Genomic DNA, 21,840 nt, shown 5'->3' on the forward strand with positions numbered 1-21,840 from the left:
CTCTCTCTCTCTCTCTCTCTCTCTCTCTCTCACACACACACACACACACACACACACACACACTTTCCTCTGATGAAATGCAGAATAAAAAAGCCTCTGGAAAATCCACTCTCTGCAGCAGGCAAAAAAACCCCTCCCTTTCCAACTTTGGAGTGGGAAGATAGGAGAAACCACATCACACTGAGCAGTTCAAGCGTGACACTTAACTATGATTTGGGCTGTGTTCACATTAGCAGTTTGAAACACTGCGAGGTCGTTTCCTCCCCGCTGCATTTCCAAGTCGCCTTCCCCCACCGCTGTTCACATCAGAGAGGGGGGCAGGGATGTCTTTGCTCCGTGATTTGTTTCCCCATGTGGAACTCCCAAGTCAGTGAAGCTTTCATCCACACACGTGCAAAACCTGCCTGAATGGCTCGCACCACAATGGAAGTGACAGTTTCCATTTTCAAAGCTAGCTGGAGGAAAAAAGCTCATCAAAGAGGAGCATTTCTCTGAAAGCAACTGGATACCGATGGATTGTGCTAACGTCATGTGAACCCGGCTTAAAAAAAAAGCAGTGATGGAAGCCTGCCAAAGCCACAGGAAACAGGAGTGTGAACACACCCTTAATGTTGCACCCACAAACCTCAGGGCTTGCACACTCCCCTTTCCTGCAAGGAGATTGGAAGCAGTTACTTCTTGTGTCTAAACTGTCCATAACATGCCCTGGGCCCCCCACAGTCCCCGGTATGAGACAAACCTCTCTGGACATTGTCCAGTGTTACGCTCCCCTGGGATAGATATCAATCTTCATCCTGGAGCACTCAGCGTCACAGGTCAGATGATCCTGTGCATGTTATTAATCAGCAGAGTCTGCAATGACGACTGGAAGTGTGAATGTGAGCATTTTTAGATTTATTTTGCCATATTTACAGGACAAATCATCATGGCTCCTCCTCTCTTCTTCAGCAACAGACAGAGAGAGAAGAACACAGTGCAACAGCACCACAGAACAGAATAGATAAGATGTAACTTTCGTCCTCAGACTTTCCCAGCTCAGGAAAGTAAACAGTGACATGTGACTTTCCAGCCACGTATCAGCAACGGAGGGGTGATTTGCTAACATAAACATGGACAAACTAATTGATCCTGTTTTCAGGAACAAAGCAAATTTCAAAATATAGTTTGCAATTCTGGCCTGTTTCCCTAAGGTAGGAGTGGCTAGCCTTTTGTGGTCAGCCGCCCCTCCAAGGGCAGCTTCCTACACTGGGCATGGTTAGTGCATATGTGTATGTGCATGCGCACACAAACCACACATCCACCATATGCTTACCATACATGCACAGTTGTGCATATAATACACATTTGCCAGGCATTCGGGCACACAGTGCTGTCTCGCTCTCTTTCTCACATACATACACATGCATGTACGGTATGTGGTTTCACATACACACAATCAGCATTTCCCACTCCAGAGCCTAGGTGAGGTAGCCGGAAACAGTGCCTTGTCTTTATGAAAGAGCAGGCAGAGGGCTTTATCTGTGATCTCAGTGCTGTGGGGTTTAGAGCCAAGATGTTTGCTTGCTTTCAACTGGGAAATAGAGCTTGGTGGGCCAGATATCCCCACCCTAAACAATAATAGCAAAGGAGCTGTGCTCTAATGGCATTGTTAGTAAGTAGTTAAGTGCACCTGAGCATATATTTTTTTGAATTTTCTTCTAAATGTTCCATTAAAAATCTTTTATTTTCTTGAATGTGTACGCATCAATATATATTGAGCCAGCGCTTAGACGCTTGCCTCGTTTTCCTCCCTTCTGTGGCCAACTTATCGATTTGTCTTCAGCAGTCCCTCTCTCGCATCTGTTTATCATGAACACTCCTGTTTCTTACCCAGTCCTGCTCAGCTGCCCAAATTTTTTTCCATTTTGTGAGCCCACAAGACTCTCGCACCATGCAGTTGTACAGATAACTGTCTCATGTGAGAACCAGAGGTGATGGTGTTTGACCTTATGTAAACGACTAATTATTAAGTTAAAAGTGGAACAGTGCCAGTTGGAGAAGAAGGCTTTTGTTTTCACCAGGGCTGAAGAAGACCAAACAGAAACTCATGCCTGTGTTAGTTGTTGGCAAATGATCAGATAGATAATCACGTGTTAGCACACATCTGGGGTTCTCAAACTCCTTGATCTCATGCACATAAGTAATAGTTTCTCAATGAGGACGGCTAGTCTCCACCAAGGCTTCCTTTTTCTGTGCATGTGCAGTGAGTATGTGCTCATTGCTTAATCACCAGCAGCGCAAAGCAGATCACATAGTTCGGAGACGATGTGGAGAATACCAGCTGAAATGAGATTCTTGGCAATGCACCTAATATATTAAAACAACAACCATCATTCTAGGTTAGTATGCTGAAATCTTATTATAAATTGTCTGTGCTGCACAATGTAAATGATGCACCAGGGTTGTTGTGTTTTTTTAGAGGATCCTATTACACGAGGGATTTAATTTAGAATGGAAATAATAGCTTACCTTGAGAAAATACAAGGATTTTTAGATGTAGGCCCTTAGGCTAATGGTATTCACCAGGTAAGATATCTCTCTCAAACTGCTGTTTTGCGTTGTTAAACTAGGTAGCTTTTAAAAATCCCTTTCAATGCTCTAGTGTATTCTCAACAGCCTATTTACACTGTTTCTGTATTGTTTCTCTTTCTTTTGCAGATGTCCTTCACGGAACACTGGGTTTTCCCATGAGCCGGTATTTAAAGGAAGAGGGCTGGTTCTGTGGTCGCAATGCCAGAATGGCAGCCTGTTTGGTACAGTTTCTTTCCCCACCCCCCCAAAATGTATCTACATGTGATGGAAGTTGTTGTGCTTTGCTTGCAGACCTGTATTTGTCTCTTAAATATCAGGCGGTGCAGAATAACACCATTAGTGGTGTATTCATGGTCAGTTAGTGGGCCCATATGAAAATTTGGGCACAGCTTGGTTGCTTTGAGCTCATATGAGATATGGCACAGAGCAGAAGGTCCTGACAATTGTCTAAAGGGCAGAAATCCATGGCAGCCCCATCGCTGATTTCACTAGTCTTTGTTGGATATCACAACTAAGCATAGCAAAAATGTCTGCCTGGCTACAAAGTCAGAGTAGACTCTCAATCCGTTTTTAACAAGATAGCTTTACGTGCAATGTTTCTTCAGTTCAAATGCACCATCTCATGACATGGTGAGATGGCATAACATGCATTCGGATTTCTAGGGACATTTATCTTGGATGACCACTGTGTTGTGTCTTCAATCTCCCCAATCTCCTCCTTTCTTAACCTACTAAAATTTCAATTTACGTGCTTTTGATATTCTCACAGATGCTAGCTACGAATTAAACTGGGTTAGCAGAGTCTGCCATGTGCCAAGCAGGTCTGAATATTAGAACTGCCCCCTGCTTCTGGCTGCAGTGCTAGTCCAATCCCAAGCAACATATCTTTACTTTGAACCAAATGTGCATTTGATCCTTGTGTGATCTTCTTATGAACCTCAGCCTTTGTCCCTTTCGACTTGCTAAGCCTCTGTCTCAGTTTGCATTATCCCTTTAAACATATTCAGACAGATTTAGCTTCCCCTAGTATCTTAGCCCGCTTTTCTCCAACAGGCTGAGGATGGTCTGCATCCCTTTTCTCCTCCTATCACTTTGCCCCACATTCTCCTCCCCCACCTTGCTACTTAACTTATTTACTGGGTGCCTAATCAGGGAAGCTATGTTTACTTCTGCTTTTCCTGTGCGCAATGGAAAAATAATATGACAACCATGTGTAAGCAGCATGGCTGTTTTGCTTAGGCTTGTTCCTGCTTGTGAATGTAGCACTAAACCATGGTTTATGTGAACCAGCCCTTTGCATTTAAAGTTTTTATTCAGTAGAAGGGATATTTCTAATTTTTTTGTAGAATTGAATTTGTATCCGAACAGTTCTTTAAAGTCTTCTCCATTTCCATTTCATAGTTTTCAGGCATACCTGATAATCCATTACCATTTTAGGTGCATTGTAGACTAAAATGAAGTGCTCATCGAATTCAGTTTTTTTATTAAAAATGTACAGCCAAGTATCATCTCAGATATTTGCAGAAATATATACGTTTCATTGTAACTGTGAATCCTGTGATTACATTCTTAAATAACATGTGATAGATGCAAGCACACACATTTCTGTCATATATTCTGTTATTCCCCCACCCCTTTAATGACGTATGTTTATGATATGTTCAGATTGAAGAATAAACACATCAGTATTTTTCTCTTTTTCTCTTTGAAGGCTCTGGAACGAGTTGCTGTTGGCCAAGTGGTGAGTAATGTTGTGTATTTAACCCTTCTGATGACAAAGCTGTTTTCTCACTTTGAATACTTTGAATACATGACCTTGTGCTGAACTTCTCGTTTGCTGGAATTGGAGAGTTAGCAAACAGCAAAGCTTGAATTGGAGGCAGATTGATATTCTGCATCAGCACCATGAAATTGCACTTTTATTGCCTGGTCTTCATGGAGCAATGATAAAACATAATTTTCTCCAGTTAATTAAGAGTGATTTAAATAGCAAGAGCATACATTAAAAGTACTCTGAATGTCTTGCATTTCATTCCTCTATCAGCCTCTTTCATTGTAGTAGCCTCATTTGAAGTCCAGAGACTACTGAATAACCGGGTTGAGGATTACAGTCTCATTGTAAACTGGTTTCTTTTCTGCCTCATGCAAATTTAAAATAAAATCTCTTTTTCCGAGTCCAAAGGTGTATCCATGGAAAATATGAAGTTAAATTGATCCTTTGACAATCAAGAGTTCTTTCTTATCCAACAAAAGCTTTTGACCTAATTGCAACCCGTTCTGCATTCAGTCCTCTCTTTCCAAAAGTTCATTTGGATTAGAGTTGCCTCTGATGATACCCTTTATGAGCTTCTTCCCTCTGTGTCAGTCTTGTCCCTGCTTGCTCATTGTTGCCGGCAGTGGAGCTCTTCCCAAGTAAAGCCTTCTGTTTTGTGGAACTGTGACTTAATCTTCGTCTGCTTAAAAACACGGCATGCTTTCTTAAAGAACGCATGGTAAGACAGGACAGGCCAAAAACACTTTTAAGATTTACAGATGGCTGAAAGTGCACTCTCCGCGGAACGCATTTTGTGACTCACATTTCATTGTTGTGATGCGACTTATTATGGAATAGGTGTCAGTTGAGGTTGGTTTACACCGCCAGATTCTTCTATTTGCTTATATATTTGACCGTTTGGAAGTAGTAAACACAATACAGCTTGAACTCCTGGCTGCTAACTCTGATTACAGCTGCTTGGAAAAATCCCCTATCCATCATCATTACCTCTGCAACCTTTTGCCATGTGGCTATGTATTCTTTATTGTTATCATTTATTACATATGTATCTTGCCTTCTCTCAAGGTGGTAGACAATAATACAAATGCAATAAAACAGCAATAGCATACAAGTACATACAGAGAGAGTAAGTTAAACGTCAATAAAAGCAACCATTTAAAACCCACTACAGCATATTTACATATCAATTTATGGGCCAAATGTCTGTCTGAATAAAAATGTCTTTGCTGCCGGCAGAAGGTCATCAGAGACTGAGCTCGCCAGGCCTCTCTTGATAAAGAGTTCCAGAGCCGGGGAGCAGCCAATTTTGATGTTGGCAGGCTAGAAAGAAAGGCCTTTCTCAAGGATCTTAAAACCTGGGTGGGCTTGTATGGGAGATGATGCCTTTCAGATAACTGGTCCCAAGTCATATAAGGCTTTGAAGGTCATAACCAGCACTTTGAACTGTGCCCAGAAAACACGTGCTTGTGTGCATTTGTGGGGGGAAATTTGGCAATTTAAGCTGGCTCATTGCGTTTATGGAACAATGGAGACCTGCTTAGTGAAGAAATTCTATTTAGCTGGGCATCTCACAGTGTTCTTTTCTTTCAGAATCTTGCACCAGTATCTTTTCTAGTAATGTAGTCAGCGTTCATAAACTTTTTTTTAAAGAGACTATCATGCCTTTCCACTTTCAGTTTTTACAGTTGGGTAGCTGCCCTTATTTTCTTACAATGTATTGCTGCAAGTCCAGATTCTTCCGTAAGAATTATATATTACTGAAATCTTAGTTTATGGGCAAATATTAGAGTAACATAAAGCCAGATTGTACATCATGCAATTAATTTTCTGACATTTAACTAGAAACACAGTGGTCAGATTGAAATGGCTTCCTAACGTGGGCCAGTGAACCATCAGTGAATTTTCTCTTCAATATTAGTTATATACAACTAGAGATATAAACATGGGGAAGTATTGGAAGGATTAGCTTTGATTTATTACAAATTCTTGGTTCTGGCAAGGCACTCAATATTCTTTGTTTTCAAATCTCCATCCAAATTCCTTTTGTGGATACTTTAAATCATTACAACGCCATTTATCATCCCTTTTGGTATATGTACACAAGCCGCATGACTGTTCAGCACACCAGATTTACAGACCAGTGTGTCCCTGCTGCAAAGCCGTTAGCCCAGTGGAGTTTACACAGGGGATAAATTTGGCCGTGCATTTTAAAGAGGTGCAAGTATTGCCTCTTCTTATGTAAACACATAGTTCATTCTTAAAGGTATGAAGCTCTTCAACACATTGCACTATTTGTAGAAGCCCAGGAGTTTCTGTGTGTATCGGGGAAAGAAGATGAAGTTGTTAGGGGATAGAAAGCGCATTGAAAACTTGCGAAACGTTTTCCCTCTGACTTTAGAGAACCAGATTAATCCTAAATGGGTACATTTCTGCAGTAAAACCAACATAACAAATAGCATAATTTGGCCTGTGGGGCTTACTGTTTTTCTTTAGCCTGCTCCTCAGCCCCATTCAGTGCTTGCTGTTTCCTGTGTTTATTTTTTCCAACAATTATGGTTACATCGTTACATTTCTAAAGAACAACACTTTAACTTGGGAACAAGAGACATACTAGTAACACTAGGTGGAATGAACAGAAACCAGTAATTAGTTGAAGACAGCCAACTGTTTTCGTTGTTCTAGTTGCGGTGTCTGGTTCCAACTTAATACCCTGCTGTTCTTTGATTCCTTGCAGCTGCCTACAGAATCCTTGTTTTATCGAGCTGTCCTCCAGGTTATTGTAGAAGAATTTTATGGAGTCAAAAGAAGGTAGTATGCTATAATTTCATATCGTTAAGGAAGAACAACTTTTGCCTCCTTTTTTTACTCACGGTGGTGGCGAAACCTGAGAAGAATGCATGTATTGAAAGAGCAGCAACTCTTTCATAGATAGCTCACAGTATCTCTTTGACTGTGGGTCTGTAAATCTGAATAAAGGTAAAGGTAAAGGGGAGCCCTGACCATTAGGTCCAGTTGCGGATGACTCTGGGGTTGTGGCACTCATCTCACTTTACTGGCCAAGGGAGCCGATGTACAACTTCTGGATCATGTGGCCAGCATGACTAAGCCACTTCTGGCGAACCAGAGCAGCGCACGGAAACACCATTTACCTTCCTGCCGGAGCGGTACCTATTTATCTACTTGCACTGCATGCTTTTGAACTGCTAGGTTGGCAGGAGCTGGGACCGAGCAACGGGAGCTCACCCCGTTGTGGGGATTTGAACCTCCGACCTTCTGATCGGCAAGCCCCAGGCTTGTGTTTTAACCCACAGTGCCACCCGCGCTGAATAGGACTCTGCAAAGTTCTACCGCAAGCAAGTTGAACCTGTAAATTCTTTATGTTTTAATTAAGTTGATCGTTCAGAAGGAACTGGTAAATTATGTGGTGTCTTGATTTTTAACAAAGCTTGGCAAATGTAGCCAAATTATTCTTGAAAATGGTTTATGTAACCATGCTTGAAAAGCAGCTGAAGTCAAACAAAAGAGTGAATAATGATGCCTACCACGAGCCATTATTAATCATTCATATAGCGTTTCAACTGTAGTAAATGCTTAATATTTACTGTTCAGCTTCTCAGTTGTAAGGCAAGTCATTATCATTACAAAGTGTTGAGTTTGAGAGAATGTGACTTCCCCAAGACTTTTTGTGGTTGACATAGGCATCAAACATAGGTCTTCACTTCTACCTGTTGATTCAAACATTTCTTGCTGGAGATACTCTGTTTCAAGCTATCTACCCCCTACCTGTGCACCTTATATATTGTCTACATCAGTGTTCTTCAACCTTGGGGTCATCAGATATTGTTGGACTGCAGTTTATATCTCTGACCCCTGACTAAGCTGGATAGGGATGATGGGCCTTGTAGTCCAAGAACATCTGATGAACCCAAGCTTGAAGGAACACTGGTCTACATGATACAACTATGGGCTGTATAATACAGTCGTACCTTGGATCCCAAAAGCCTTGCAGTCAAAACGTTTTGGCTCCTGAATGCCCCAAACCCGAATGCCCCAAAGTGAGTGTTCCGGTTTGTGAACATTCTTTGGAACCCGAACGTCCGATGCAGCTTCTGACTGACTGCAGGAGCTTCCTGTAGCCAATCGGAAGCCGCACCTTGGTTTTGGAAGTCAAACAGACTTCTGGAACAGATTCTGTTCAACTTCCAAGGTACCACTGCATTTGTTTAGTCGCTTAGTCGTGTCCGACTCTTCGTGACCCCATGGACCAGAGCACGCCAGGCCGTCCTATATAGGGCTGTATAATAACTTCTTTCTTTAACATGCAAGGATAAGTATTTTATTTAATACAAATGCCTTTGGAATCATCGCTCAGTTGGTAGAACACAAGACACTGAATCTCAGGGTTGTGGGTTTGAGCCCTATATTGGGCAAAATATCCCTTCATGGCAGGGGGTTGGAGTGGCTGATCCTTGTGGTCCCTTCCAGCTCTACAATTCTATTATCTATGATCTACTGGCATCCCCAGTCTTCTGTGATCTATGATCTGTATTCCCAGTGAAGTTGAAAAGGAAACTTGAATAAATATAAAACAGTATTTTATGTATTTCATTATCTTGTTAGGTCATTCATGCTTTCTGTTAATGCTCTCTGTGGAATGACAATATATAGCCTTCTAATGCAACAAGAACAAAAATACGTCCTATTTATCATTTCAGTGATCGTAATATTGGGAAAGTATATTCTAAATCATCTTCCTTCTTGGATTATGCTCGAAAAGCTTTTAAAAAGCTTGAACTCGATGAGTCAGAGGTAAGTAGCTGATTACTCAATACATGCCATTCACCTTCATAGATGACAGTTTATTTCAGTGGGTTGTTTGCTAGTGGAAGTTCTGCTGCTGAAATCTGAAAGCTTATGTTGTCTTGACAGTTGCTGAAATGCATATCTACTGTATGTCTTAAGTTACACATACCTATCAGTTCCAAATTGTTGCAAGTGTAATATTTGGAAGATTTTATTCCGCTCTTCCAATTTAATTTCCTGTAATTGATAAAAGCAAAAAGTTACAAATCAGTGATAGTGGAATAGCAGGAATTGCATATGCCAAGAGCAATTATTATTATTATTATTATTATTATTATTATTATTATTATTATTATTATCTTCCCCACCCATCTGGCTCAGTTTCTCCAGCCAATCTGGGCGGCTTTCAACAGAACATTTAAAACAGAATAAAACTTCAAACATTTAAAAAACTTCTCTAAACAGAGAAGGATTCCTTCTCCCTCTTCGGACACAACATCCTCACTGTAAATATTAAATAGTGCTAAAGAGAATTATTTGGATTTTTTTTCTGAAATAGGGCCTTGCGTAATATACTAAGGGATTTTTCTGTATGTGTAATAAATAATATATATATGAATTCATGCATATGGTAGAAATTCCGTTTATGTCTCTATTCCCAGGGAAATGGAGACCGCAGTCCTGTGCACACTTGCTAGTGAATAAGTCCCATTGAAATAAATGGGGATAGTGTCCGAATGAACATGTGTTGGATTGCACAGCACATGTTCAATAGATATGCTTTGAGTAGGGTTTTTTTATTAAAAATATATATCACTAAATTAGCAATATTGGTTTTGTCAGTAAAATTTGATGTTTTCCAGAACATTTTATATTGAGAAGTTTTTTCTCCCCGCATATGTGGGAAGACTCACAGATTATTCTGTTTACTGAATTGCATTTTCAGTTTCTTGCCCTTTTTTGACATCATCTGGAACTTATTGCTACATTTATTGGATATAATGTGTGTTTGTTATTTCTGGTGTTTTCTTTTTAACAAGCTTATATTTCTAAAGAAAACCTGCAAGAGCCCTTGTTCTAATGCATTGACATTGGTTTTACTTCAGGCAGAAATCAAGTGCCTGTGATCTAAAGATCTCTTCAGACTAAGCAATTTGGATTGAAGCCCATTTAATTTCAATAGAGGAAGTTACTTTAAAAATTGAGAATTAGTTAAAAAAGAAACTTAACACAAACAACTATGAGGTTATTAGAAAAACGCTGTAAGCAAGGCTCAAATGGATCCTGGGTCACAAATTCCAAACTGTACAGCATTTCCCAGGATATGTGAACATGGTTACATAGCAAATTAACAGAAAGTAACCTTTGGAAAAAAGTGGATAAGATTAGTACCTAATGATTTGCTACTTTTACATTTCTCAATAAGAATGTCATATCTTGTCACCACTATTTTCTTCTGTCTTTCAGCCTCTCTTTTTGAGAAGTTCAGACATGGATACCTATCTTACATTTTCTGTAGAAAATACAGGTGCAAAGAAGTAATTCAGTTTCTGTGTAGCCTCTTACCCCCCCCCTTTAACACACCTTATCATTCAACAGTCCAAGCTCCTCCTTATCCTGTTTCTCTCTTCTCCTTTAGCTCAAACAGGAGTGCAGGGGCTGTCTTAAACCTTTTCCTAAAGCCTCTTTGAAGTAGCTCTCACACGTGAGCTGCTTCAAGTAACACTTTTGCACATGGCTTTAATACCCACTCAGCTGATGTGCAGGGATTAAATCCTGCTGCCTTGGCTGTACAATCTTGTTCCCTGCTGGGAATAGGGCGGCACAGCCAAGGCAGAATTACTATATTTTTCTCCCTATAGGACGCACTTTTTCCCCTCCAAAAGTGAAGGGGAAATGTGTGTGTGTCCTATGGGGCAAATGCAGGCTTTCGCTGAAGCCTGGAGAGCCAGAGGGGTCGGTGTGCACTGACCCCTCTCGCTCTCCAGGCTTCAGGAAGCTATCCGCAAGCCTTGGGAGCCCGGTGCGACTTCCCGCCGGGCTCCCAAGGCTTGCGGACAGCAGCCTGCAGCTCGAAACCCGGGGAGCACAGCAGAGCACGCCCCGGGCTTCGGGCAGATTTCCGCAAGCCTTGAGAGCCCAGCGCGACTTCCCACCGGGCTCCCTAGGCTTGCGAATAGCAGCCTGCTTCCCGAAGCCTGGGGCACGCTGAGCAGCACTCCCCGGGCTTCAGGCAGATATCCGCAAGCCTGGGGAGACCGGCGGGAGTTCCCGCAAGCTCCCAAGGCTTGCGGATAGCAGCCTGTTCTGGGGGCTGGGGTCGGGGGAAGCTCGGGCCCCGCGCCGGGGGGGGGGAATAATTTTTTCTTTTTTTATTTCCCCTTCCAAAAAACCTAGGTGCGCCCTATAGGGCGAAAAATACGGTAAACCTTGTCTTCCACCCACCAGCTGATTATCACTAGTGACATTGGCTGATGGGCATGGTTTGGAGAAAGTGGCCTCACAGATCACATCAGAGCCTCTGGCAGGGTTAGTCTTTGGTCTATGTTCTCCTTTAAGGTCAAGCACTTCGGCTCAGTTGTCTTGGTTCAGAGACTCTAGTTTTAGCATACAAACACATCCACTCTGAGTATAATCCCACCTGGAAGTGCCAGGGGATTTAAACTGGGACCTACTACATGAAACTTCTACCCCTGGGACCTTCTGTTCCTGGGTTGTGACTCTTCCCAAAGGCCCAATATTATGGTTCTCTCCTTGGGCTCTCTCCCATTATGGAAGCCATGTCGTACTGTACGCTCATTTCCCAGTTCTACCTCGTCCCTTTTTGGGTGATCAGAAATATATTCACCCTCATTCACTCGAGATAATTTGTCCTGATGAACTGGATGCTTTCCAACTTCAAACAGCTGCCCCCCAAAGATTAATTTTAAAAGCTGCTCTGCAACCTTTTTGATGTTAAGTACCATCAGTGCCAACCTAGCAGTTCAAAAGCACAGCAAAGTGCAAGTAGATAAATAGGTACCGCTCCGGCAGGAAGGTAAATGGCGTTTCTGTGTGCTGCTCTGGTTTCGCCAGAAGTGGTTTAGTCATGCTGGCCACATGACCCGGAAAAACTGTCTGCGGAAGCGGACGAACGCTGGCTCCCTCGGCCTGTAAAGCAAGATGAGCGCCGCAACCCCAGAGTCGTTTGCGAATGGACTTAATTGTCAGGGGTCCCTTTACCATCAGTGTGGTTCTGCTCTGGTTTGAGGAGAGCTTATCACTATTTGAAGAGCTGACTTGTCACAAAACACCCCCCAGGGACTAAGAATCCACATCCCTTATCTGCATACCTCTGTATAAACCACGCATGAGACCTCTCAACTCAGCCTACCTAGCTGGCCCCACTTGTGAAACAAAGCTTCTCACCAAAAGCTGGCTTGCGGGTCCTAGTTGTCCTATGTATAAAACTACATTTTGTTTCCAGGAATTTCACCACTGTTGTTTACTCATCCTACCAGGCTGTCTAGTCAAAGCATTGGCAACCTTCACACCAGGCAGGCTAGTTAGCATGCAGCCCAGACACCTGTCAAACATCTCTTTGCGCTTCTAAGGAGTGAATCACACACTACTAAGACACACACACACCCCAATCCCTGGAGGTGTGTCCTCAGTGTGAGAGGATATCAGTTAGTCCCCCAAGGAATGAGTCAGCCTTAAGGCATCACTTTTCTTTTTCTTGGAGTGACACCCTCTTTCCTTGAGGACCTCATTCTTCATGACAGCAAAGAAGCTGTCAAGTGAGCCACAGAAGCTCTTGGGACATTAAATTACAAGCCTGAGCACGCAAGCAAGGCAAGGAGTGTGGGGGAATTGCCCTTCTCCCATTATCTCCTTGCTTGGAGAAGTAGCAGGTGCCTTCATTAGGCACATTGTGTTGATCTAGTTGTTCATCCCAACCAGAGGTTGTCTCGTTTACTTCAGTGTCAATGAATTCAGAGTTCTTTGTTCATGTATCCAGAACTGAACAACCAGAAAGAAGCTTTGTAGATTTGATAGGTGCCATTTGTTTTGATGAGATCTCTCTTTGATACATTCAATTTCAATCTTCTGCATTATTTATTCAGGAGTCTCACCAAGTTCAGTGGAACCTATTCTCAAGTAAACGTACCACCTTAGTGTGTGGGTGTGTTTAGTTTCGAAGCTGTTGAGGGGTTTGGTTTGCCATTCCTTATTAACTTGAGTTATAATGCAAATAGGTCATCCGAATCTTAAATTGTAACGAGCATTTCAGCAAGAACATTTACCAGCCAATTGTGGAAAGGAAGATATAGTCCTGCTGTCAAAACGGGATTATGAAAGGTTGCTGTTAAAACTGTATAAAGCACATATATTAATGCAGTATTTCAAGGATGGCTGTCGTTTAAATATAAACCAACATATAATCTGTGTACTGCCGGTGCCAAATTCCAGTTTAATCTGATAAGGAGTTTTAACAGCTGTAGTATTTACAAGAATCAGCTGGCAAACTACAGACTTCACTTTAAAATATGCAAACCGAAAATCCCCAGCACCAACAAGGTGTTGGAGAAGAAGGAACCAGTTTGTGGCACATAAGCATTAAGAATTGAATATATGACATTTCATTTGAGGTATTCCACTGCTGTCATAGTGAGCTGATCTCTCCTTTTATGTGAGCATTTGCGTGGCAGGATGCAAGGTAATTTCTAGTTTGTACCTCCTGTTTTTATTCTAAAGATGCTGTAATTTAGGGATCGGCATAGAATAGTCTTCTTTTGACTAGATCTCTTCATATCTCCTTCACATGTAAGGTATGAGAAGCTTTCTTGGATTTCCTATGAGTCAGCTCAGACATAAGCAAATTGTGGTTTGACCATCAATAATAGGATTCGAATTGTTGCACTTCTTTTCTCCATCCCTGGTTTAAACAGATGTCTCATTTAGGCATCATGGATTGTGAAAACTATGGTTTGTTTCAACATCAGCATTGAAAGCAAAGTTTACAGTTTTGGTTTGGGGACAAAATAGTTTTTGCAAACTAAGAGGGGAGGCAGAAAAAGTAAGGCATAAACCTCGAGCCTATTCATAACAGCCAAGCATGCTTTAGCTGCTACATCTTAGTGGGGATAGTATACATCAGTCTTCTGGGTTGAACCCCTGCCCACTTTTTACTCTAACTTCCCTTATGATGAAATACATTTCTGCACTTAAAACGAGATTTTAAATTGGGCCGCAAATACAGTAACTTCATGCACCTTCACCCCCTTTCTCCAAGGCCTTCATGGGCAGCTTATCTTCTCCCACCCACCCCCCTGAAAATATGCTCTAGAGACACTTTGGACCTTCCAAAGTGTGTGAGAAGTGAAATAAGATCGGAAGGGGGCAGGGGGAATTGGAAAAAAAATGACCTACACACACTTCTGCCTGCAGAAACTTCTGCCAGATCCAAGCCCCTTTCACAAAGCGTTACTTAAGTTCATAGAAGTGCACTCTTGGCTTGAACTCAGAGTTCTCAACCTTCTTCCAAGCTTTTAATCTTCCTCTTGTGGAATAACATAATTCAATAAAAGCAAGTTTTGAATCAGTTTATTTGATTTGTTTGCAGTAGAAGATGCCTGAGAAGTTTAACAATGGGCTACAACCTATGCATTCCCTTTTACCCATAATGTTGCTAAAATTTCTGCTCTCGGTGGTATTTATCCTTCCCCTTCTCCTCCATTCACTCTCTTACATACAGAAGCTATATTCTCTGACTTACCTAAGCTGTTTGTTTCCCTGGCTTTTGTTGGTGGCTTGTAGCATATTTGGGCTGAAACCATACATGCAATTATGGACATGGTTGGAACCAGAATGTGAATGCAGGTCATTGGCTGTGGAATCTGAGGACCAAATCTTGGACAACCTTCCCTGTATAGTTGCTGTTTGTGTGGTTGCACCACACGCTGCTCTGATATTTAAAATACAGAGACCAAGTAGAAAAGAAGGATGATGTGCTTACTCCCTATGGTTGCATAGCACAAAGGACATCCATATGATGCACCCATGCCAGATGATTTTCCTGTTTCAAAGTATTTTAGCTACTTTGAAACATTCTAGAATGTTGCCTCTTTTACCAAAATGCCCTACATTTCAAGGAGCCTAGCCTTGTTTTTAAGAGATTCAGAATTTCATATTCTGATGCCTGTTTTAAGAATGCTTCCCCAAATGTAGAATGGCTACCCCATATTGTATGCAAAGGATCTAGGAACATTGTCTCCACTTCCAATAGAGAGCACCAGCCTTACAATGCAATACCAAACATGTTAACTCTGAATTTATGTCCCACTTAATTCAGCAGGTCTTTCTTTCTAGTATAAATGTGCTTAGGGTGGCATGCGTAGAGTGATTTTATCCCCCCTTTTTTTAAAAAAGTATAATTTCGCTGTAGAGCAATAACACAGGTAAGAGACATAAACAATTTCGGGAGTGAAAAATTAGTCCTGCAAAGTCATTATAGTAAGTTGGGAAATTATTGATTGTAAAATGAAATTTCTGTTGGGTTTCAAGTATTTTTAATTAGAGAAAATAATTTTAGTATCTGCCTCAGGTAGGTTTTAATTGCCATCATCAATTTTCCTGTTATTGCAGATTTCAGACAGCCTCATAATGGAGTACTTTGAAAAATACAAGCACAGAATGAATGAGCTGGAAGCTTTTAATATGGTAAAATCACAGTTTCGGAAAAGTTGTTTTGTATGTTTATGTTAGGCCACAGTTGGGTTGTGTTAAACTTTTACGATGGGGTGAATCAGTTTATATTGTGATATACTCTCTACAGGAAGAAAAAACCAACCCTTAACTGGGAGCATATTCTCTTCCAAAATTATATTAGGTGTCAGTAGAATAATGAGAACATATGGAGATTCTTTTTCAAGTATAATAAATGTAAAAAAAAAAGTTGGGCTCCTTTTGAACCCATATTGGTCTCTGTTCGTTCGTTTTAATACATTTCATTGTTGGTTCCCTTTTAACAAGATTTCTGCCACTTGCAATGTGCTTTGCATGCTGAGTTATACCTCAAAGCTACTTGATAATAGATGCCATGCCTATTGCATTTCACAGACTTTCATCTTTATTGCACTAATTTTCTGAAGATGCCCAATAGGGTAGACTTGGCAAGGTTGCAGTTGTACTGTTTCTTTGGCAGTGCCCACCTTCCTTAACTGTTTTGATGGGAAAGAGTTGAAGAGTCTGGTAGTACAGGATTGATGCCAAGGGCCATTTTGGTAACCTATCATGAGAAAAAAGATTGTAGCTAATTATATATATGTAACTAACATAATTTGTATAACAAATTATTGAATGATTAGCCCCCTGTCATGGACAAATTCTGTCTTACTAAAGGTACCTCATAGAATCATAGAGTTGGAAGAGACCACAAGGGCCATCGAGTCCAACCCCCTGCCAAGCAGGAAATACCATCAGAGCACTCCTGACATATGGTTGTCAAGCCTCTGCTTAAAGACCTCCAAAGAAGGAGACTCCACCACACTCCTTGGCAGCAAATTCCACTGTCAAACAGCTCTTACTGTCAGGAAGTTCTTCCTAATGTTTAGGTGGAATCTTCTTTCTTGTAGTTTGGATCCATTGCTCCGTGTCCGCTTCTCTGGAGCAGCAGAAAACAACCTTTCTCCCTCCTCTATGTGACATCCTTTTATATATTTGAACATGGCTATCATATCACCCCTTAACCTCCTCTTCTCCAGGCTAAACATGCCCAGCTCCCTTAGCCATTCCTCATAAGGCATCGTTTCCAGGCCTTTGACCATTTTGGTTGCTCTCCTCTGGGCACGTTCCAGTTTGTCAGTGTCCTTCTTGAACTGTGGTGCCCAGAACTGGACACAGTACTCCAGGTGAGGTCTGACCAGAGCAGAATACAGTGGCACTATTACTTCCCTTGTCAGCCTGAGTGAAAAACTACTGGCCCAGTACCTTTGAAGTTCATAATTAAGCCCTGTAAAATAATGAGATGAAATATATAATTTCATGAAATGTAGCACCAAACAACATGGAAACTGTATTGAAGGGACATTGCTTGTTTGCGGTAATGGAATTATATTTATCTCCTGTGGCTAAATGTTTCTTTCAGTTGAAAGTTGTTCTGGGACCTTGTATTGAGGTGCTGATTCTTCTAGATCGTCTCTGCTACCTCAAAGAACAGGTAATTCTTAGCAACGTGACACAGCAGAATAATACTTTTTCGTATTAAGAGAACAACAGCAGCACGCATGATTTTCACAGATTTGGAAAAGTTTTAAGTGTCCAATCCATCACTCCCAATGTTGTGCCGCAGATGTTTTTACTTTGGGAAATCTGTTGCAGTAAAGTTTTTATGTTCTTTTAATTGCATGGTAAATTACCAGTAATAAAGAAACAACATTGCCTAAACAGATCTTTTGACGGTTAGTAGTTGAAGTGCTCAAACCATTTTGACTTTGCATATCCTGCTGTTTTCTGCATGATCTTAATATTAAGGTAACACCTTTATTTAATATGCAACCAGTGCTGTTTCCAACAGGTATGTGTTTGTGGTGCATGGTACCTTCAGCATCATGGTTCATCCCTAGCTGTTCAAGTAACATGTTAACTAATCCAGAATCAAGTTATTGATATGGACTACCAGCAATTTCAATGACTGTTTGTAGCAGTGTTGCTTGGGTCATGGGAATTTTTCTGACCATAAACACTTCACATTTTGCTACCTAAGAAAGCCAGAGTCTGTACCCTTGGACAAAAACGTCCTCTAATCAGCTGTAATCTTGGTAAAGGATATGTTTTAAGCTTACTACTTGCAGACCATTTCACATATTCATCCGCTCTCATGCAAGCACTAGAATCACCACACTCACATGATCTCACTTGCGTACTATTCCAGAGATTGCCAAATGTATGAAATGGACCGTTGTGTCAGTACTAGAAATAAAGGGGGTGATTTTCATCATCTCGGGAATGAGAAATCACTTCTTCTTAGAAAGGCTGGTGGTGAACAAGCTGCGCTTAAATTTGTACATAGTGATTTAAGTAGGAGAGTCGTCTTATGTTTTTTCCATCCTTTCACCCAAGGAGCAAACTGCATGCATGCTGGCACTGATAACGTGCAGTGAAATTTCTGCAGAATATCTGACCTTTCACAAATAATGAATCATTGAATCGATACCTAACTTTTCTTCTTCTTTGCTTTTACAAGCACATCCATTGAGCTGCTCTGCTTTTCCTCCACAATTTTAAGTCCTTTGGAGAATCACAGAATCATAGAAAAGATTTATCCTAAGGGAGTTTTATTTTGTCTGCAGTGCAGCACTCGAACAATTGATTTATAATAAATGTGTGCTTTTGTTCTTACCGGTTATTTTTAGAGGAACTGTTGAAATATTTAAATAACTAACTTTTTTTTTCTTTTTACAAATGCCAGCTAGTTTTAAATTATGAAAGCTTCAGTTCCACGAGCCCCCCTTCAGCAGGTGCACATAAAACAGCACTCCTTCTTCCCATGGATTTCAAAAACCAAAATATGGATTTCAAAAGCACTGCGCAAGTGGGGCTGGAAGTCAGAAACTTCACATGATGTGAGGTTATTACTTCATAGACCTCTAGTGATCTGCACAGTAGTATTCTGAATTCACAAGAAAAAAGGGAAATCAGTTCAGTAGCATTCATCACTGACTTAAACTTGGCTAAATTTACTGTTGAATGAGATTTATGCCCATGCTGCTAGCATATCTAGCATTGCTTTTCTGTGCTGTTCTGCTAGCGTTAGTTATTATTGTACTTATGCCAGTGGCAGCACAAGAGATTTTGGTGCCTGAGGCTGCAAAGCCAAATGATGCCTCCTGAGCATAATACATATAAAAAATAAAACAAGTAATTGACAAATGTGCTGCCCTTTAAGGATACCTCCCCAATCTGCCTTTGGCCAGCCCTGCCATACAGCTGACATAGCAAAAGTTGGTATAAGATATTTTGACTTTGTGTCGGAAGAAAAAGCAACCCAAAGTGATGAAGGCACGTTAATGAAGACACTTCTCGTCTCACCTGCCTACCTTGTTTAGATAAGAAGTTCTGTTAACTTACGCTGTTGCCACAGTGCAGTCTCCTGCACATGTTGACAGAGGGCAGCTCATAATATCAGCTTGAAGGAGCTCGTGTGAGGCGGAGCATGGGGAAAGAGTTCTGCCTCCGCTTCTCAAGACAGCTGCTGGGCTCTTGGGCTAGTGGATAGAATCTGATGAACTAAGAGCTCCGTGTAGTTTTAGTAGCAGATTCACAAGAAAATAACTAAGAGCAATAAAACAGCCTCCTTTCAAAACCATAGCTTTTGAAATTGTAATTGGCAGCAGTGAAACTTCAAGCAAACAACACTGGAGGATGAATGTTAGACACACTTTGCGTGTGTTACAGAATTTGTTAGGTAATTTTTATTTTTTTAGGGGAAAAGCATATTGCCGTATCTGAGCTTTCAAGTCAAATGCCTTTCTGCTGTACTCTGATCAAGTATTATTTTACAGGACAACATTGCCTGGTCTGGACTGGTAAAATTATTCGATCCCATAAAATCCCCCAGATGCTATGCAGTTGTGGCTCTGAAGAAACAGACTTTCACATGCAAGTAAATTGATCTAATGCTGGGAACTGATACTGCTATTGTACTTTAAACACAAAGGTTTCTTTTTACACTTACTCTGCTGTTATCAACTGTTCAGTTAATGGCTTCTTTTTAAAGTTTTCAGGTTTTATAAATCAGGAAATATGTACAAGAAAAACAAAAATAAACTATCCTTTGTATACCATCAAGTACCTGTAACATGAAGTGTGAAATTTTACCTTTGCCTTATATGGATAGTACAACAGGATTGTAAAATTTCCATGAAAAATAAGCCGAGCAAGGGGTAGAAGGGTCCATGATCATATATCCCACTTTAAAGCTTTTTAAATCATTTATCCGCTAATCCCTTTATACTGCCATCCTGATTTTTTGTTCTGAAGATAGACAATGTGAAAGAATTTGAACACTTTGGATCCTAGAGGCTTAAATACTTCATTCCTGACGCTCCCCCACTGGCCAAACACATATGGAAAAATTAGTTCAGGGACTCAAAGCTCGCCTGTCTAGCCTGGCATCAGGTTGGTAACTTTATCTGTCAACTGCATGTTAAGGAGCAGGCCTTGTAAGATCTTAATCCTTTGAATTTCTCTTAACATCCTGGATGGTGAATCGGAAGAGTTTGGTATCCAAATTCACAAGTTGCTTATTAATAAGGATATGAGCACAGTGGATGATGGGAGTTGGGCGTGGAAACTAGATTGTAACATCAGTATTGACAATGACTGTTGAAACTCTACGTGGGGAAAATTCCCTTTTAAATCCATCTCTGCTTCCACAAGAGAACTGGTGTTGAAATATTAACAGAAATGGTACATCACACCTTTCTGATTGATACACATCAGCTTTCCCTATTCCACCCTTTGTTGGGGAAGGGAGGTGCAAGGATACAAGAACCTTCTGACATATGTGGTGGACCTGCAGCAAGGTTAACAAATTTTGGGACCGTGTTTCCTCCAAAATAGATAAAATAACTGGAGAGCGAGCGCATTGTTAAATCCTCTGATCTGACACTTTTGAATCTCTTCCAAGATGAGAATGCTGACTTGCACTTTGAACCTTTAATTGCCTTTCTGGTAATGACAGCCATATCAGTAATGGCCAGAGTCTGGAAGGACCCAGAAGGAACAACCCTGGACAGTTGAGGTAGCCAAGCTTGGCAGATTGCACTCATTGAAAATGAAACACAGAAACTTTTTTTTGGTGGACTGGTTCTGTTTTATTGGTTATACGAGTGAGAGCAATAATAATAGAGGGGTCCCTGCAGCATTTAAAACCTTCTCGACAGTATAATTTTCTTTGTCTTTTCTGTGTTTGCTGGAACTCCCCCCCCCCCATCATTGAGTTTGGTCTATGTGATGCCCTGTATCTCTGCTGCGTATTGTAGGGCAGTTATTCAATTAAATAAATAAATTTGATAAAGACTAAATGTATGAAAAATGAGATCTAAATCGCCTCCTGCCCCCTCTTATTATTTGCATCTTCATATGGGGGATTTTAGTTCGTTTGTTTTTTAAGCCGGTAAGAAACAAATGCCTCCTCCCACAGTACCACTGCCCCCAATTTATTTTGGATCCCCCTGCAGCTGCTTTGAATTTTTTAATCGAAACGTAAAGCTCTCTAGTCCCAGATTTCCTGTATCTTAGCTGTCCTCTTGAACATCTTCAGAGTCCTTTTGCCCTTATGGGGAGGAAGGTTCTGCCCATCTCATCTGTCTTACCACCGCAGAAATGACTGTGACTAACCTCATTCAGCTTAGCCTGCTGTGAAAATACTTGGGAGAAGAGGCAGGAAGGAACTTGTGGCTGTCTCTTCTATTGCCTACATCTAAGGGCTTAGTGCAATAGCTGCTGGACCATAAAGGACTGTGGATACAGCAGTGGCTATTGGAAACAAGAAAGATGATGAATGAATTCCCTGAAGAGCTCACCCGTAGAAGGCTCAGGAAGCACCCATTGCTGTGATATGCTGGTCCATTATCTCACAGAAGCATTTCCTAGCTACTCAGTGCTGTCTTGGCTCATCTGCATAGTCCATGCATTGTTGTTACTTA

The 21,840-nt window shown here is 41.1% G+C and overlaps 1 protein-coding gene across 2 annotated transcripts in view; it reads left to right on the forward strand.

Moving 5' to 3' along the window:
• Positions 1 to 19,978, forward strand: part of METTL25 (methyltransferase like 25) — a gene marked incomplete at its 5' end in the record, with an annotated part of 43,323 nt that extends 23,345 nt beyond the window's left edge. For both annotated transcript variants that reach the window (XM_081926591.1, XM_081926592.1), the window contains 7 exons: positions 2,698 to 2,792; positions 4,283 to 4,312; positions 7,080 to 7,153; positions 9,061 to 9,154; positions 15,776 to 15,850; positions 17,277 to 17,348; positions 19,693 to 19,978. In XM_081926591.1, coding sequence (XP_081782717.1) covers positions 2,698 to 2,792; positions 4,283 to 4,312; positions 7,080 to 7,153; positions 9,061 to 9,154; positions 15,776 to 15,850; positions 17,277 to 17,348; positions 19,693 to 19,797 — 545 coding nt within the window. In that variant the 3' untranslated portion in view covers positions 19,798 to 19,978. The remainder of the gene's footprint in view (positions 1 to 2,697; positions 2,793 to 4,282; positions 4,313 to 7,079; positions 7,154 to 9,060; positions 9,155 to 15,775; positions 15,851 to 17,276; positions 17,349 to 19,692) is intronic.
• Positions 19,979 to 21,840: the final 1,862 nt, after the last annotated feature.

This window comes from Podarcis melisellensis (assembly GCF_964234715.1).
Source record: "Podarcis melisellensis genome assembly, chromosome: 10".
Taxonomy (NCBI): domain Eukaryota; kingdom Metazoa; phylum Chordata; class Lepidosauria; order Squamata; family Lacertidae; genus Podarcis; species Podarcis melisellensis.